The sequence below is a fragment of the Scatophagus argus genome, chromosome 1 (assembly GCF_020382885.2).
Source record: "Scatophagus argus isolate fScaArg1 chromosome 1, fScaArg1.pri, whole genome shotgun sequence".
NCBI classification, from domain to species: domain Eukaryota; kingdom Metazoa; phylum Chordata; class Actinopteri; family Scatophagidae; genus Scatophagus; species Scatophagus argus.
In genome coordinates this window covers 16,371,308-16,389,998 of record NC_058493.1, presented here as the reverse complement: position 1 = coordinate 16,389,998, position 18,691 = coordinate 16,371,308, and the positions used below count along the sequence as shown (strand labels likewise).

The window sequence follows — 18,691 nt, the reverse complement described above, 5'->3', positions numbered from 1 at the left end:
CTGTGTGCTCATCCTGGTACCTAAGACCTCCTTTCCTCTCCTCGTCAGTCTCTTCATCCTACCTTGCTTTCATGTACAGCTCTGCTGAACACAGATCTCAGAGCTGAGTAGTTTTGTGGCCCTGACCACTTGGAGGCCATTAATCTGGCGGCTTAGCCACTGATGTATTGATGGCATAGAGCCGGTGAGCCTGCCTGCCTCACTCTCTCCATCCCTTCAGCTTAGCGGCCACACAGATTCACAGGAGCCTACATCTAGCCTCATTAAAGCACTGTTTACCTGCCAGTTGCCACTGTTAGTCTTTCAGGTGCGGTGGCTAAAGGTCGCCACATGTATTGACCAGCTGGGAAAAAAGACGTCCAAGATGCTTCATACAGGCCATAATAACCACACAGTGTGTTTGCAAGCACTCAAAATATATCAGTTACATCCAGGTATGTGAGCAGCTAAGTCTGATTTCTGTCAGTAGACGAGTAAAAATCAGAAAAATTAGTGGTAGTGGTACAGTTTTAGCATTAGTGCTACTATATTAATATTTCTTGCGAGCCTGCAGGTAACAATGCATAATTCTAAATATGAGCTTCAAGCCTCAAACAACACAAGTAAACATGGATTTTGGGAAGTTTGGTTCTTACAAAATATGAAAAGGCCTTCATCAATCACTTTAATGTGGGTCTTCATAGTAATTGAGTTATTTGTGTACATGTAAATGTAATGACATTCAGCCTCCACGGCAACTCATTTTACTGCAGTTTGACTAGCAAATACATAAGTTCATTGTAGAGGCCACTGATTACCAGGGTTGTTTTAAGGACAATACAAAAGTGGGTTATCAGTGCATGTCTGCAGTATCATGTTGACATGATAGAACCAAGCAAAGGCAGAGTGCAATGTGGGCGAAACACAGAGACCCTTGAGTTGGTGCAGGAAGAAGTTTCTCTATTACGTAATTGTCCTCTCAATAATACCCCTATCTCCTACAATCACTTCAATGGGAAGAACTTCATTTTACCATTTGTCATAACAAAATTTAAGGACAAATTCAAGTCTGGAAAGCTTGATGTGCCTTCTTTTATGGAAGTAGTAGTAAGTAGATCTGCTGATTTAATAAGAGAATCAGTCTGTTGACAATAAGGTTAACAATACAATGCATGGAATGGGATGGTGGAAGCAGACAGATGATTTAGCTGAAGAGAATGTTTAGTTTTTCAGCATGATTGGATTAAAGATATTTAACATTGAGCAGATCTCCATTCTAGACCACCCACTTGTGTACTGGTTTGTTTTGATGGTGAGGAGCATTTGTTAGGCTTATCAATTTTGAAGAGAAGTGAAAAAAGGTGAAAAGGTTTGAGAAGAGAGTGTGAATGATTAAGACACAAAAAGAAGATTCTGGTTGGAGGTGTACATCCCAGCTTATATTGACATGCCTTGAACTATGATGTACCTCGCCAAAATTCATATTATATTGCCTATTTCCATCCTTTGTCAAACGCCAATGTGTCTTTTCTGCTGATCAGGCTGGAGATAACAGGATCAGTAGCTTCTTTGCATATTAGCAGCAGCGTCCACTGCTGCTCTTGTCAAAAAACAGAAAGCTCAAACCAAAACCAAACATCATTAACACAATGTCCAAGGCTCACAAACTTCCAGCTGGCATTGTAACACATCATCTCTATCATTTCTCTAATGATCCTACTGTATGGCTCTGTGTGATGGAACACAGACAACGCTTCTCTATCTGCACCAGAGACCCAGGAGGGAGAATATGGTCTGTAATGCACCCGGCCCTTAAAAATGTGGCAACTGTGGTAAACAACTAAGGGGGAAAAAAGCTGAAAAAAGACCGGCGTCCCCTGTCTAAGCAGATTTCTGCTCATGTTCTTTCACTTTCTTTCACTGTCACTTTGTAAATCCCAGCAACACCACAGTCAGGCAGTTGCACATACAATCAGCAGCAGCAGCAGCAGTGGCAGAAACAGAAACAGCAGCAGCAGCAACAGCAGCAGCAGCAGCAGCTGTGCCACGGGTCAAAGCCCGACCCTTTCCTGGCCTTCTCAAGGGGTGGGAGCTAGAAGAGTTGTGAAATTCTTACACACTGCCAAACACTAAGCTCTGCTAGCCCCCCTTACTTGCCAGACAGCTCCTCTCTCCAGTCTAGCCTAATTTTCTGTTGCAGGCCACTCCTTCCTTGTTCCACCCACCTTTCAGAGTAACTGAGATATGTTTGAGGTAAGACACTAGAGTTCAACACCTTGCAGGCAACCACTGACACAAAGAGGGTTTCAGGAACTGATCTTCAGGATCATGACGATGTGTGTTGACTGAGGAGGTGTTACACAAATCCAAGCAGAATTTAAATTCGTCCCTACTCTGATGTTAAGTCACAGATCACTTGTGCATCACTTGTACTGAACCATATTATGAGAATTTCTCTATGAGCAATTAAAATGATACATTTCATGAGGCTTATGTTGTCATCTGCTGGCACTTCAGATTACTAGACTGCTCTGTGTTTGTGTGTGTGTGTGTGTGTCTGTCTGTCTGTCTGTTTGTGTGTGCATTCACACACTTGTGCATGTGAAAGGAGAGAATGGGCTGTCTCCCAGGATGTGCAGCGAACGCTTTATTAGAGCGGTAGTACCAGTAAATCAGAGCTCAGCTCTTCCTGGAACTGCTGCAACCTTTCCCACTGAGCACTATTACTGTACAATCATAGGCTAGCCATGATAATTAGCAGAGTATCTATCCTTCCAACCCTCCTGTCGCGTGCCCCCCCACCCCATCCCTCCAACCGCTCTCCCCTGTCTGTTTCTCCATCCTCCTCCCACCCCTCCTCTTCTTAGAAATGTCTGGGTGGGTGAGTGGGTACGGCCAGGCGTCCGCTGGACGTCATTCACAAGAGTACATCTCACTGTACCTGCTGTAATTTCTGTCTTGACGTTGGCTAGAGCGACGATTTTGGCTTATTCGGCTGCTCTTACTATGAGGCTACCCAAAAAATGTTAAATATGACTAGGGAAATATTAAATATTAGGATTGGTGGAATACAGCAATAATCTATTTGTGGTTGTACCCCAACTACAAACTACTGTACAGTCCCTGAGGATGGTAGTCGATCCTGGCAGTTGATCATTCATGTGGAGAGGTCGTCGCGACTTGAATTTCTCAGTCTGAGAAGTCAGTGCTTTTGCTGATTAGGATCATCAGTGAAACACCTCAGTGCCTTTTCATATAACAACCAATCCCTTCATTTACATTACTGTTTCTTTTCTTCTATTCTGTTTCATTGTGACTATTTGCTCTCTGCAGAGTGGAAACATTTTCTTACCTCAGTGTTAACTGATTCTTTTGGATTGCACTGAAGGGTAAAATAAGAGCAGTAATTCCTTCCAATATCCATATCCAATAAATCCCTGTTTCACATCAGTAAGGAACAGACAGTGGATGTGACATGTGATGTGTGTAAGGCTGAGAGGTGGACAGGTGAAAAGTTTGTACAGTTATGTGTGTTCTCATTAGGGCAGGACAAGGACAGAGGGAGGGGTGTCAAGACTTTGTTGGTTAAGATTCCCCGTCTGATAGTGACGGCACATTCTCCCTTTCTTTCCAAGGCCAAGCGGCATCTGGAGTGGATTTTGTGCTAGCAGACACCGAGGAACATGATTACACTCAGCTAACTGCGCTCTAAACTGATTATGCATGTGCCAAGCTAATGGACTACATTTGCAAGAGGAAAAATAACATCCAATCAATCTCAATTACCGCCGATTGCACCGGCCCTCGAGACAAGGAAGGTAGCCAGCTATCCCCTCCTCTTCCCAATGCTCCTCCCTTTCCTCCCAACCCTTGACTGGAACCTGAGGCCTGTGGCTGGGCCTGGTTAGGCCCCACCTATTCTGTCTGGCCAGGGGAGCCAGGGCTTGGGAGCTGGATTAGTTCCACTCATCTCACCTCCACACTAACACATAGCCAAGCCCTGAGGCCTACTGCTGTGGTGTAAGGGCTATCATATTCACATAGTATGTACATGGCTAACTGTAAAATGAGAAAGAAAGCTTTTTTATTTTCAAGATGAAGAGAGTGTCTCAGGGGAGAGTGACATATTCTTAAAAAAAACAAAAAAACAGTACATAAACCTTTGGGCCATTTGCAAATTACAACAGAATCCATATGTTTGCATAAGGGAGAAACTATTTCAGGAGCAGATGGGTGACCATCATGTTATCATGGCCACTAAAACCCTATAGTCCCTGGGAAAATGAGAAGGTCAAAGAAAAGGAAGCTTCTGAGCACAGGAGTGTGTTGGCAGAACACACAACACTCATAATGGGTATCTTTCAACTGAGGACACAGTACATGGGGGAAGACAGCATCACCCCCCACTGTGTGGTGGTCCATGCGGTCAGGATGACTTGCTGGATCTTTCTGTGGTCTTTTGGAACATTCCAATACATGGGGTGGTGGGGTTGATATTTTTAGAAAGCCCTAATATGGGCCGCATACCACAGACTCTCAAATTATCCCATCCAGCTTAGCCCTCAGTTTAAACCTTCCTTTTTAATTCCAGTAATTACAGGCTCCAATTTATATGGAGCTGTGCACACAAAGGGCCTGTTTAATGCAAACCAGTTTGATTTGGGTGAAGTGTCCCAAGCATCTCCCACATCTTACAGTCTGTTTATGCTGACTTGATGATTTATTTTCTCTCCAAAAAGGTTAAAAATGGTGCTATTTGCATCAGATTTCTTTGGGGAGGAATAAATGAATGGTGATTTTCCTTTTTTCGTCTATGCATGTACCAAGTTGGGTTTACAGGCTTATGGGTCACTGCGGGTTCCTTTCTCTATCTCTACCAGGACAGTAAATCGAATGCGGTACAAAGATTTTGACACTGTCAAGTGGGCAGTCAGTGCTGCCAAGAGGGCTCGCAACCATGCACTTGTTGTCTGCTAATCACATTTTTGAGTCATGAAATATTGTAATAATTCATGTCAACTCATGAAAATCTCTTCTTTTTGAGTAGCATCTGAGATGACAAGGGCTTATAAAGCCCGCAGAGGTCTGGGGTTGAGAGAGCAGGTAATGTCTGGACAAATGCGCACACTCTTACTCGGAAGATCAATTGGTTTTAAGAAATATGGAGCCATCTTAAGAGGCTTAAGTCATAAAAAATGATCATGCCTGGATGTGTTGTACATATTTAATCCCCCACAGCCTGAGCAGCAGTATGACATATGTCTCTTCGTTCTTAAAAATCTTGCACAGAAAAAGTGACAGAGAAAAAAATCTGTTTCTCTTTTGCCTTTCGGGCTAACAGCAAAGTGGAGAGCACAAAATAATGTAATACAAATTGTACCCTTTCTGGTGAGACAAAAAAAGTCTTTCCCTTCAAAGGTGTGAAGAAGAGACAGTGTATGCCAGACCAAGTCTATTTAGATCTTATATGAAACTGTCATTGGAATGTGGGCCAGTGAGTCCTGCAGCTTAGGCCAGGAGAGGATGAACCTCGGCAGGGAAGGCACAAGCTTGCTCTTGTAACATCTCACAACCAACTTAACATATTTGTAGATTATATTACATATTTGCATCCATATGCATCTATAAATATCCTGTGCATCTGAAATTGTGGCATGTGTGGTCCTCTGGGTAGTCAAGCTGAACTACATATTCTCCCCTCAATACCTCCCTGTGTCCCTTGGCCCCTGTAACCCTGCATCACACCTTCTCCTTTCAAAAAACACTGAAAATTGATTTCTGTCTTTTACTTTTTTATTTCAGGACAAAGGCTTTGTGGACAGGAAATATGTGTGCCATGCCAGTGGTTCTAAGGATATATTCATAATGCCAGACGATTTCCCTTTAGTTTTTAAATGTGTCCAAAAGTGGTCATACCATAAATATGCTAAGATATCAATAGAAAAGTGTCAAGCAATAGAATTGTTTAAATTGATATATTCCTGTTTACTTCTTAAAAGCCAAACACTTGACAATGGAGTGGACTTAGTATAAATAAAGGCAAAGTCTACTCAGAGACCGTGCACATTAAAGTGTTGTATGTTAGTTTCTGTAAGTGTGTATGTAGCGTAGGCTTTCAGGGACTATTGCGGTGTCAGTGTTCATATGTGCTTTGTTGTCTGTGTTGTGTGTGTGCATCCGTGTGCAGCTATGCCAGTTTGGGTTAAGCGCAGAGTGGCCGAAGCCGCAGACACACAGGATAGGTACCTAAGTGGAATCAGGCCTGTTAGATTTATGGCCATTTGTTCGAAGAGTGTTCATCCATTGGCTATTATGGAATGATTAGAGGAGAAGGTGAAGCTCCAAGTCCAGCAAAAATCAATACGGCTGTCGAGAACGATTCAGCCTTTCCCGCTCCGAGGAGTATTAGCACCAAACCTCTGTCTCCTCACACTTTTTCATTCGTCTCCAAGTGATTCACCCCTAAGCCTCCAAACCAGCTTCACCTGCCATGTTCTTCTCACGGTAGCAATGTGGCCCTGCTTATATATGACTACTCTGAAGGGAAGAGTTGCACAATAAAGCTATCATTCATGCCTTGGCAGAGCAGCTAGTCAGTGGTGTGAGCAGCACTTGGACACACACTATGTCTCGTGGAGAATTATAGAGTTAGCAGGAACAGGATTAAGGACACACATTGCAATTTGTGCAGAAATTTAATTGGACTACCAAATATGGCCAAACTATATTGATATAATGAAATAATGGCGTTTTGGCTGTGTGCTTCATGAAAAAATCTGACTTCTTGAAATGTTTCTATTGACATCCATATGTATATGCTCTCTCCCCTAGTTATGTATATAATCAATAATGATACGGGGATTATGATACATTGCCATGACAAGGTTGGGTAGTGGGTGTGATAAAGAAACTTGAAAAACACCAACCTTGTAGAGTTTGAGGCTAGCCTCATGGCGCGAATTAACAGTGTGCATCCTCAGCTTCTCCAGGCTGTTAGTGTAGTAGTCACAGGCGTTGCACTTCAGGTGCACTGGATTGCCAATGGCCACACATTTCAGGCGCCATTCATTGCCTTTGCCCCCTTCTTTGATGTGGGCCACAAGCTGGTACTTTTGCACATGCTTGTCTGTCTTGCAGTGCAACTGGAAGTTGGCCTTGAGCTGAGTGGTGTAGTGGCACAACTTGCACTGGTGAGAGTCGCCAACTACAGCACGCCATTCCTCCTCCGGTAGGTTGCGTTCAGCTCCCATATGCATGCCAAGCACATCCAGGTTGTCAGTGGTGAAGCGGTTGCACACAGCGCATTGAAAAAGCTTGAGGGAGGGATCACTGGTTTGTGATAGACTTTCTCCCAGGGTCATCAGTTCTTCGGACACCAACTGCCCACCGCCCAGCCGCATGTCCATAGGGATCTCCCCACCCACTAGAATTCACAGGGAACACAAATACAAAGGGAAACAGAAAAACTTTAAGAAAGAAAAAGAGAAAAAGTTTTTTCATACATTTTTAAGACATTTTCAAAGCTTTTCTGCGAGAGGTCATAGTTTGTGCCACTGTCATTATGAATCAAATCTCTTTACTCAAGTAAAGCTGGTCAGCGTTGACAAACCATGGTCTGTCTGGATAATGAGCGTGTATGTATTTGTTGTATGTATTTGTAGGCCTATAGCCATCCTTGCTTTGAGCTGAGAAAAGGGAAAGCCTGAACTTTTCTTTCTTTCTTTTCTTGTCTTTCATGGAGACCAAAACCTCATGTTACACATTTCCCTATTGGGCTGGGGCACTTTCATGGTCTGTCTGGAAATAAACTCCAGGAGCTATGAGCTCCACAAAAAGAGCAAGTTAACAAATCATACTAAAGAACTAAGGCGTTCCCAAGGAGAGATTGCTATAAATCAAATCGATCATCCTTGTTGACTGAAAACAATAATAATGATAAAATAATAATAATATTAATAGTAATATATAAAAACTTCTCTGCTTGGATTCTTCTGCTTCTTTCTCTCCAGATTGCCTCTAAATCAATATGGACACCTAACAGACCTGCCTGGTACCGAGACTAAACAGCAGAGTTCGAAAAACAAAACAAAACAAAACAAACAAACAGAAAAAACTGATGTCTATACAGTCTGGGAAGGGTGACTTTAAAAATGAATGTAAAAAAATGAGGTAAGAGCAACCGCAGTTTTTGCCTTTGCTTGCTGATCTTTAATCTTTCACTGCCCAGACTGAGCATGCAGGCTTGACCCTGCCTGGCTTTACACTAAATTAATTCCAGCAGCTCCTTTTTATTTATTGCTGCAGTATGCAGCCTGCACTTGGACTTTTCTCCATTACCTGAGTTTTTATAGCCAGGAGAGGGAGACCTTTGAGAAGCCCTCTGGAATCACTCACAGACCCAGCTCTCCAGTCATGGTTCCTTGCTCTCTCTTTCTCTTACAGATACAAAGATGCAAATACACACCTATTCACCATACCAGTCCTGTATTTTCCTGATTCTTTCTTCCTTCTCTCCTCATATTATCTCTCATTTCTACCTGATACTCATGCTCCATTACTATGCACAGTCATGTGATGATTCATTACATTCATAACAGACTGGGATCCTTTTCCTCTCTACATTTTGGTCGTCGACTATTAGACAAGACTCTGATTTGTGGCTTTGCATTTATTGTCACTTTGATTCTTGGTATACAGGCCAGCCTGTATCTATATTTATATAAAGACAGAGCACTGACTGCATAATACTACAATTATCAGATACAAAAAAGTCTAAATCTCTAAACCATTTTTTTATATGATGAACAACAAATTCTAGCACAATAGCTACAACTCATATTCCCCACCATTCTTTGAAACTCTCTTGCAGGTCATCTCATCCTTTCAATACAGAAGCTGAGTCTGGGGAACAAGGATTATGTATGGGATCATGTGAGGTCAAAATTTGCTATCGTTTTTTTTTTTTTGGCAATACACTCAAAAATAAAAAATCAACAGTTGAGCTGCTGGCTCTGAGATCTACTTGTGATGGCAGATTCTCTCAAGAGATTTACTAAGTATTGTATCATACTGTAGAGTTAATGTCAGAGTGTTTGTGTATGATGGCTTTAAGAGTTCCTTAAAGTGTGACTGAGAATGACACCACTGTAGTTTATGGGTGCAGACTGTGTCATCACTGCCTCCCTTGTAACATGCTTATTACAACTCACCTCACAGGAAAATGAACCAGATGGCAGTAGAGGTAAAAAAGAATTAGTCATAGCAATCAATTCTTGTTTGTGTCTTTGAACTGGCGACAGTTGGAGACAAGTCTGTACAAACTGTGGCGTTGTAACTGGCATGCCAAACACTCTGCAGTGCTGCTGAATTACACATGCTGAGCCCTCTAACCTCCCTTCTTTGACCAAGATAAAATTTATAGCCGCAATTACAAAGCTGAAAAAAAATGGAGAACTCTAGTGGTGAAGTTCAGCAGCAGTTTGGGAATAATGACATTAAAAAGCTGAGGCGAGCTGCCTAAGGGAGAGGGCAGGGAGCAGAGAACTGTAACTCATGGCCCTTGAACTCATCTTTTGTGAGCAAAATTGGGTATCACAAAGTGAACTTCAGAATTCAGTCAAAATTCCACCAACACAGTTTCACTTGGATGACTGCATGTGAAAAGTGTTGAGAGGAAAACAAATCACTGCTGGGCTTCTGCATGGTACTTGGCACATTTATAGCTATACATTTGTAGATCAAAGTAATTGGCACACTAGTCTTGTCCATTGGAAGTTTTTACTATGGATGTGGCATTAAGGCCTTGAGCATAGGCTTTCTGTCATGAAGACTACTATCATGTACAACATCAGTAAGAAAATACAAAGGGGGTCCTGGGGTAAACCCCCGGCAAAACGTGTCTCAAATGGATCATTTATCCTCTATCTTTCCCTCTGTCTGTGACACTAATTGTAAAATGAGAGAATCATGTCAAGTTCACTGCAGCAAGCACACCTTAAGGCATGAGAAACATGCAGAAGGCTGCTGCCAAAACTTAAAAGCAGTGATATATCTAATTTGCACAGCAGTGGATAGGGGCAATATGAGGATGTTCCTGTTAATCATATTGTTAGTTGTTAACCCAATAAAAGGTGAATGACATCAATGTTCATATAAAATGATGACTTAGGATTCAAGATCAAATTGAACTAAAACTCATTGCGCATGAAATAAATAGCTTTAAATGGTAAAAGCTCACCAAGTGTAGGAGCCAGGGTGGCTATGTTGGGATCCAGGTGAAAGCTCCCCATCAGGAACTGGGCCTCAGCTCCAGCCGGGTCTATCTTGAGGCCTGGTGGCAGGCTCATGTTCTGGGTCAGGTAATATTGGTATAGTTCAGCCTCAGAGGGTGAAGGCATGGCTCCCAAGCCAAGTCGGCCATGCTGCATCTGAGTCACATTCTGCTGGAGTAGCATCATGTTGTGCATGTGCTTCTCGCTGGTCATGTGGATACGCAGGTTCCGCGCCACATTGGTCTCGTAGTCACATACCTCACAGCGCCAAGTTGGTTTGCTCTTCGGCTTGGTTGGGGAAGGGGCCCCACACGGTCCAGCCATATGGGTGGAGGACTGTGTAGGATGGTGGTGGGGAGGATGATGGCTACTGGCCTGGGTCACTGAGGGGACAGACACCACTCCAGCTGGGGTATGTCCAAACACCTGCTCCTGCGCAGAGGCAATGGAGCCTCCATTCTGTAGTGTCTGCATGTTGTTCAGGTGTTTGTCCGACTGCATGTGGATGCTTAGATTGCCCTTCGTGGTGGTCGAGTAGTTACACACCTACAAGACATAAAACGTTTTCTCTTAAACTGCAATTAAGTGTGATACATACATTACTTTTAAATATGATTAACTATAACTTTACATGTTACATAAGCCTAAAAGTCTGAAAGAAAAACTAAATAATACTAAATAATAAAAACAAACACTAAACAGAAAAAGAGTTCACGTTTCCTTGTTGCGTACCTCACACCGGAAGGGCTTGTATCCACAGGTATAGCTTTCTCCACGAGCCAGACGAGGGTGGCTCTGACCACTGCTGCAGTACATGCAGGAGCCTCCAGATTCTGGATGCTTCTCTTTCATGTGGGCCTCCAACGTCTGCTGGTACTTGTAATGCCAGTTGCATTTGGGACACTTGAGTGTCTTGCATGAGTTGCGTGAATGCATCATGGTCATGTGACCTCCCAAGGAGCGTGAGGAACCCAAAACTGTGTCACATTTAGGGCATTCTACCCCACTTCCTCCGCTGCCACCAGGCCCATGGTTCTGTGAACACTCGCCCAAGCCTGTTATGTCACAGGAGCCCCCTGCGAGGGGGTGGGAGTGGCCATGAGATGGAGGGTGGAGGTGATGATGATGGTGATGCATGTGGTGATGGGGCAGAAGGGCTCCATTTTCCTCCTCTCCCTCTGCTGGGCAATCATTTGGTTCTGGAGCTGTGGCACTATCTCGGTTGGCACTTTCATCAGCAGCAGCATTGGAGGACAGAGGTGACGAGGAAGTGCCAGCAGTGTCATCCTCGCTCCTTCTGACGGCAGCTGCTGCCAATGCCACGGGAACAGTTGGCCCCTGGCAGTTAAAGCTCAGAGGGAGCTCTGAGGTCCTCCCTCCACCTTCTGAAGCCGAACCCTCTTTCTTGACAGAGGAGGAAGTGGAAGCAGGGGCTTTGCTGTTGTGTGTGGAACTGACTGCAGAGGTGCAGGCAGAAGGCTGGAGAGCGCTACTAGGCATTAATAAAGGAGATTTGGAAATGCTTTGGTTTGAGACAGCTGGTTCCCCCGCTTCACCCCCACCGCTGCTACTGTTACCACCACAGGCCACTGCAGTGTTTTTTGCCTCCATCTCATCTTCCTCCTCCCTTAATAACAGTTCCTGTTCTTCTTCCGAGCCCCCCATTTGGCCCGATAGGTGCGCTTTACTTTGTCCATCACTGTCCCCATCCGCTCCCTTGCATGCCAACTCTTTCCCAGCAGGCTCCTCTGTTCTCCCTCCCTGTTTGGGCAGGGCACTGGAGTCTTTGGCAGAGCCTGGGGATGAGGTAAGAGTGGATGCTTTGGGAATGCTCAGCCCTCCAAGAGAGAGGACTGAGCTTAGCGGGGTTTGTTGCTGCTGCTGTTGCTGGAGGCCAGAGTCAGAGTCTTTGTTCAGGAGGGTCTCACTGCCCCCACTGCTGTTTCCAGGCTCCAAATGGACACCACTAAATGTACCATAGAAGCTCTGGCCAGAGTTAATGGGGAGCAGGGTAGGTGGCAGAGGAGTGTTCTTCGTTTTTGGTTCCAGGAAACTGATGAGGGGCTCTTTGTCCTTCCCAATGCCCTGGATGATGGCAGATGCATGCTTGTCCCCTAACAGCTGTCGCTCATCCTCACACAGTGTCATGCGGTGATCATGGACGGCATGAGTGGCAAAGGAACGCGCATAGCCAAATGACAGCTTGCAGAGGAAACACATGAGAATGGGCTTACCCTTGCCATAAAGGGCTAGCCCATCAAATTTGGAGAAATCCACGTTGTTTGGAACATCTTTGGATACGCAGGACTTCTTGGCAGACCCATCGCTGTTTAGGTAATCCTTGTTGCTTTTGTGCCGCACATCAAAGACACGGAAACTGTGCAGGACAGGGCTGAGGCCTGCCATGGTTGAGGTATTGGGGAAACCTTGGTCTGAATTGCCAAACCACTTCCCGAAGGAGGAGGCTATGTGGAACGTGTTGATGATCTGAGGGTAGACCGAGGATGAAGTCCCAGCAGGTTCCCCTGGTTTTCCCCCACTGGTGAGAGAGTTTGTGGGAAGCAGGCCAGGTACCATACCCCCACCACTTTGGATCAATTGACTGAGGCTCTCTACGATATAGGCTGAGCCATCTGGCTGGTAGACAATCTCTCCAGCCAGGTTCTCCACATCACTGATCTCCTCTTCCTCTTCCTCCTCTCCTTCTTCACTCCCACTCTCAGGTGCTCCCTGCTGTCGTGTGGGCTGATGTCGCAGAAGAGAGGGCATGCCCCCTCCTCCTGAAGCCATCGGCACCCCAGGAAAGGGTTGAAGACTTGGAAAACAGCTGTCAATCTCCATTTCATCTAAGTCCTCAGATTCTTCCTCTTCTCCACAGCTCACTCCCTCTTGCTCTTCTTCCTCAAGACCCTCTCTTCTAGGATGCAGCTGGCCAGGGGCAGAGCTGTCACGGTGGGCCTGCGGTGATGCCTGTTTTGGCTGCTGCTGCTGGGACTGTAGTTCTCTCACCCCGTCATGAGGTGCAGTAGGATTTTGGGGTTGAGAAGGGTAGGGAGCAGAGAGAGACAAGGGGTCCAGGGAAGGGGCCTGGTAGGTGCAAGGGACCTGTGAGCTAGAGTGATCGTTCCAGGGCTGTGGTGGTTGCTGCTGCTGGGAGGAGCCGAGCCCATCGTCTGTCCCAGAAACCACAGGAGACTCACAGCTGTCCATGCTGATGCCTACATGAGGCGTTCATCGCATCCAGGCCTGCAGAGACACAAATTGGAGAAGAAAATTTCAGGTTGTGTTTACATATAGATAAGTTCATACAACATCTCATTTACCATGTCACTGTTAACACTGATATGGTAAATGAGAAAACATAAATATCTACTAACTATAACATATACATGAAAATATTAAAGAGACACCAGAGCCACTGCTACACTAGATTACCACCCATGTGATGTGCAGATAGTGATGTTTCAGCCTTGCTTGAACAGAGATGAATGGAAAAACTATGTTTTTGTGCTTCCTGTGCCAAGGTTTCAAACGCCAGAAAAGCAGTAAATATTAGCTTGTCCACCCAGGTGTCATATTTCCATCACTGCCTATCAGAGATAGAGCCAATAAATACTCCTGACTGCAGAGCCATTTGACCATGGAATGAGTGCTGACTGTACCCTTTCACACTGAAGTCAAAAGCCAAATCTTAGTGGATTTTTTTGTCCAGTGTGAGAGTGGTTAATAGTAGTGTTTTAGTGGTATAGGAACCTCAGAAGAAGAAAATCAAATGTATGGCGCATTGCGTAAGAGACAAAAATCTGATATATATTTGGAAAGATGACACCATGCTCATTATGCTAGATTAGGTACTTAAACACAATACCTGAGACAGCCACTAATAAGCCGTCCATGATTCATCTTCCTGCCATATCAGGAAGGAACAATCTTTTATCTTCACCTTCCAAACAACACCCCTAATCTTATATTCTGCAAATCTTACATCCGTTTTTAATTAACTTGCAGTCAGAAAAAAGGAGAAACAGGCTAACTTAATGGATCAAATAGATTCCTTGTGAGATAATTAGACACTGAGAAGCCACCCATCAGCACATTGTACATTTACATAACTGGAGGAAAAAGGAAAAACTGCATCTAAAAAAAGCGATTCTTAACAGTCACACTATTATCACATCTTCAAGTCGGGTACATGTAATAAGAGTATAATACATGTGCATATTCTTCTATGTTATTGATATAGATATGTATAAATTCTAACAAGAGCAATAAAAGGCAGTATTTTCAGTGAACCCAAAATACATAAGCTGGGTTGGGACTTCACTGCAGCTGTGTTTAGATCTTGCATCCAATAACCTCTATGCTCAGCTTGGTTTCAAACACTCCAGCCATCCTCCGCCTCTGAAATAATAAATGGGAGCTGAGCTTTCGGGAGCTGGCCATGCCCCGAGCATCTGAGAGGCCCAACACAGACTGCAATTTAGAGCGCAGAAGAGATAAAATGATAGCGCAAGATACTGCTGAGCTAATAATTTTATTAAAGGGATGCAGCCAACATTGATTAAAGGGGGCAATCGGGCTGAAACCAATAACTCTGGGCTGCCCTTTAACCCACCAGTGCTGAATATTACATGAGCAAAGTTTCCCGGCACCAAGCTCACTGCCATGTCCTGGCTGATTAGCACATTCACTGCTTGCACTTGATTTATTTACTTATTTACTTAGGGATGCAAATTTCAGCTGTGATCAGAATGGAGTCTACCCCCACATCCTAACGTATAAACCACTGAGGGAGACAAGAGATTGATAATGTCTGTCTGCCTCTTCATGAATGTCTGATGAAGCTTGTCTCTTACACAACCTACCTGAGACCTTTCAAGTCTATATGCACTCCAGCTACAAAAATAACACCCATTTTAAAAAACTAATTTTGCATTTGGAACTTCAAAATGGACAATTATCAAGCCAGGGCAGCATACTCCAGTCAAAATAACGCAATAATGATATAGCAATGACTTTGACTAAGGAAATATAAAATATAACTGCAAAGAATGTAATAATGTAATACCTGTGGACAGACATTTTCCGTCAGTATACCTGTTTTGTTTACACACCACAGAAGCTAACCCCAATGACCCTTTCCTTGCTTTGCATATAAAATAAAAGATATTAGACTGGCTGGCTTATTAACAAGATTGCTTTATACAGCCAGACATGATTTAGAGATGGCTGCCATATTGAGTGAGGGGATACTAGCCCTACTGGTCTGTATTTATTATCTGCTCCATTAATAAGAGGCTATGAGCTCAACAGCCATTTCACACAAATGGGCTGAGGGCAGTGAGAGTAATGCAAGAAAAAAAAATGCCACATGTCAAACAGACAATGATTCTTTAAACTGAAAGCATGTGGATAAACCGCACAAAATGAAAGGAAGACAGAAAATGTGACTTGTCTAAATGGACTGCCTCAAAGTCTCCATGTGTCCTGTCTGAGCATGGAATGTTTCACACCTTGTTCCTCTAATCTATTCCATCAGCCCCTCCTCTGGATTCCACTGCCTGTCTCGACCAGGCCTGGGAACAGTGGGCCCACATGCAGAGCCAGTACTTAGGGTTGTTGGTTAAAATGACCTCTAAAGTTCTCTGCTCTCATAAACCTCGTTACATAGTCTTGTGCCTGAACAGTGTGGCTACAGTATACTGTAGTGAGGATATATATCCATCCATTCCCATTACTGCTGTAAGATACCTGAAGCAATTAGCTCTTGATCAGTGCTGGAGCTCTAAGCCAACTTGGTGTGTCCACTGCATACAGAAAACAGGATTGTCCTTTAAAATCAAGATGGTGTAATTCAATAACCTGCAGTGGTTACTGATGAGCAATGGGATTGTCTGGAGTCCGCAAGTCGCAGATGGGCCAACAGATAATAACGCTGTTTGTCTCTCGGAGGTCTGCCTGGCTCAGTGACACCTGTTTAAAACAGGAAAAGCTTTAATCTCTGGGAGGCACTAAACAAGTCCGGGAGACAGACAAAGAGACGCGGTCGAAGGAGAGGGGAAGTGGAGGAGGCCGGTGTCTCTGTGTGCTGACTGTGTTAATAACCACAAATCAAAATGATGGAGCAGCCAGCTAAAGGTGGCTCCTTCTGAGTGGTATTGTGTAAGGTTATATACTGTAATATGTGGAAAGGTGTATTTTTGATTTATTTTACTTTATTTGTGCATGTTGGTGCTAGTGATTGCACAAAATAAGCAGTCCTGCCGTGGCCTCTGCCCTTGTCTTATATCGTAATTTTTGAACGTGGGCCCACTGAGTTGACTATAAGCAGACTGTACGCAGCCAAAACAAGCCTCAGCCGACAATGTAAGATAATCAGAGGGAAGAAAAGGCTGGATTCCTGAGCTGATCTGAGGGAGAGCATGTTGACGCGCAGATCCTGACTGTAGAACTCCCACCCCTGCTGCCACCTGCCTTCAAAAGCTTTAGCCAGAGTCCCCCTGCTCTCTTCTTGAACAAAAAAAATAATAAAAAAGAAAATCACACTCCATCACTTCCTACCACCCTAACAAAGCAAATAAGGTTGAACCTTGTGAAAAAGGCCTCAGTCCTAATGAACACTGTCAGAAAGTGGGTCTGGATGTCATTTGGTAGGGATGGAAAATGAGATAAGTTTTAAGTTATGGGTTCTTTCATTAGGTGGGATTTACTGGCCAACTGAGGGAGGAATTAAAGGCTAAGGAACCATCTGATTATAAGCATGCCTGATCACCTGCCTGAAGGCCTGGCCTTGCCTCCAGAGGACCCTGCTCTCCAGGGTTTCCTGAGGGAATTATCTCTGATTCAGCCCTAACTGTGAACACTGCTGGGCTATAAGCATGATGTGGCCATAACCTCGGCTCCAATCGGCATACATGTCAGCAGTGCGGGAACACCACCTTGAAATGGAAAAACACTATTTCTTAATATGCCTTAAGGACCCCAAACAATCCACCAGAGCTGAGTTTCAATTGTCCCTCAGTGATGTTGCCTGTCTGTGTCTGGTCTCTGAGCCATCACAGAGCCTGGCCAGCCACCGCAGGGTAAGGGGCGCTTATTGGAAAATCAATGGCGTGAACGCTAAGCAAGTTACAGGAAGATGTGGGAAGGAAGGGTTCGTATTGATAAAGCAGGGGAAGGCCTTTGATGTTGCACTAGGGACATGCTCATTGATGGGGGAACCATTGTAGTCCTCAGGCAGAGTGAGGCGTGGGTTTATCTCCTAGGTTTGCTCCAATTAATCACCAATAAAAGGCATGCATGTATTACACTCTTAAACATAAGTCCATTTTAATGCCTGACATGGCTTAGTAAATTCTGGTTTTAACAATGTGTTCTTACATTTCTCATACTAGACTGCAAGTGTCTCTTTCTGCCTTTCTCTTCTGTCTCTGCCAAAACCAACTGCAGCCCATACCTAATACAACAACTTGATAATCACCAAGTGTGCTCCTAAACTGGAGTCACAAAATGTTTCAATCTACAGAATGAAAAGTAAATAAATGTATGAAATAATAAATAATGTCCTTTGTCATAAAAACACCACTTTAATCAACTATATGACTTTATCATTATCATTTATAAATATGATTTATATATATATTTTTTAAATATATATATATATATATATATATATAAACAGTGATACCCAGGTAGTCTGCAAAACAATGTGTATCATCTGTTAGTGTCCAAGATCGTTATTACAGAGTCACTTTGTCATGGAGTGGTGATCCAAAATAGTTTGGCACCTGCTGCAACAGATGATACATCATAGTTCTGTTAGCTATATGGAATTCTTGTTCTCTTTAATCCCCAACACTGTAATTTAGACAGTTAGCCCTGTACAGCATTCTTGTTTATTGTGTGTTACAAATATTCTGTCTACTATTTTGCTAATGCAGACACAAGAGTACTCCAGTATTGCTCCAACTGCAGGAGGCAAAAAGTCACCTCAGGTCGATGGCACTCAGCCTGTAAACAGGGCTTCCCGTAAAATCAATGATCTTCAGTAGGAGCTATCAGTCTGTGGAACAGAAATAGCCGTGGCTGTGTTGAGTCTGAGGCGGGGGAAGAACAGTACCGTGTGTTTACATGAGTGTGTGTGAGTAGAGGGAGCCGGTCACTGGCATGTCTGGGAGTATTTCTCAGAGATAGCAGAAGTGAGGCATGCAGCTTCTGTCATGTTAGAGCCAGTGGCAGAATCATTAGATGCTCCAGAGACAAGACTACCGTTCACAGATTTCATTCATTTTGCTTTGTATGCATACTTTGTGCACAAAACTCGTGTTGAACCAGTTATATCACTTACAGATAAAATAATTACATGACAATTATTGGGGTGCAGCTGTGGCCTAGAGGTTGAAGAAGTAGCTTGTGACTGGATGGTCGCCAGTTCAATATAC

At 43.9% G+C, this 18,691-nt stretch overlaps 1 protein-coding gene across 7 annotated transcripts in view; it reads right to left on the bottom strand.

Moving 5' to 3' along the window:
• Positions 1-18,691, bottom strand: part of zfhx3b (zinc finger homeobox 3b) — a 328,411-nt gene that overhangs the window by 76,487 nt on the left and 233,233 nt on the right. For 6 of the 7 annotated variants that reach the window (XM_046386999.1, XM_046386989.1, XM_046387010.1 and 3 more), the window contains 3 exons: positions 10,983-13,496; positions 10,217-10,796; positions 6,906-7,402 (listed from right to left, as the gene is read on the bottom strand). In XM_046386999.1, the coding sequence (XP_046242955.1) occupies positions 6,906-7,402; positions 10,217-10,796; positions 10,983-13,460 (3,555 nt within the window). In that variant the 5' untranslated portion in view covers positions 13,461-13,496. The remainder of the gene's footprint in view (positions 1-6,905; positions 7,403-10,216; positions 10,797-10,982; positions 13,497-18,691) is intronic. The other variant, XM_046387037.1, reaches the window with a different exon arrangement.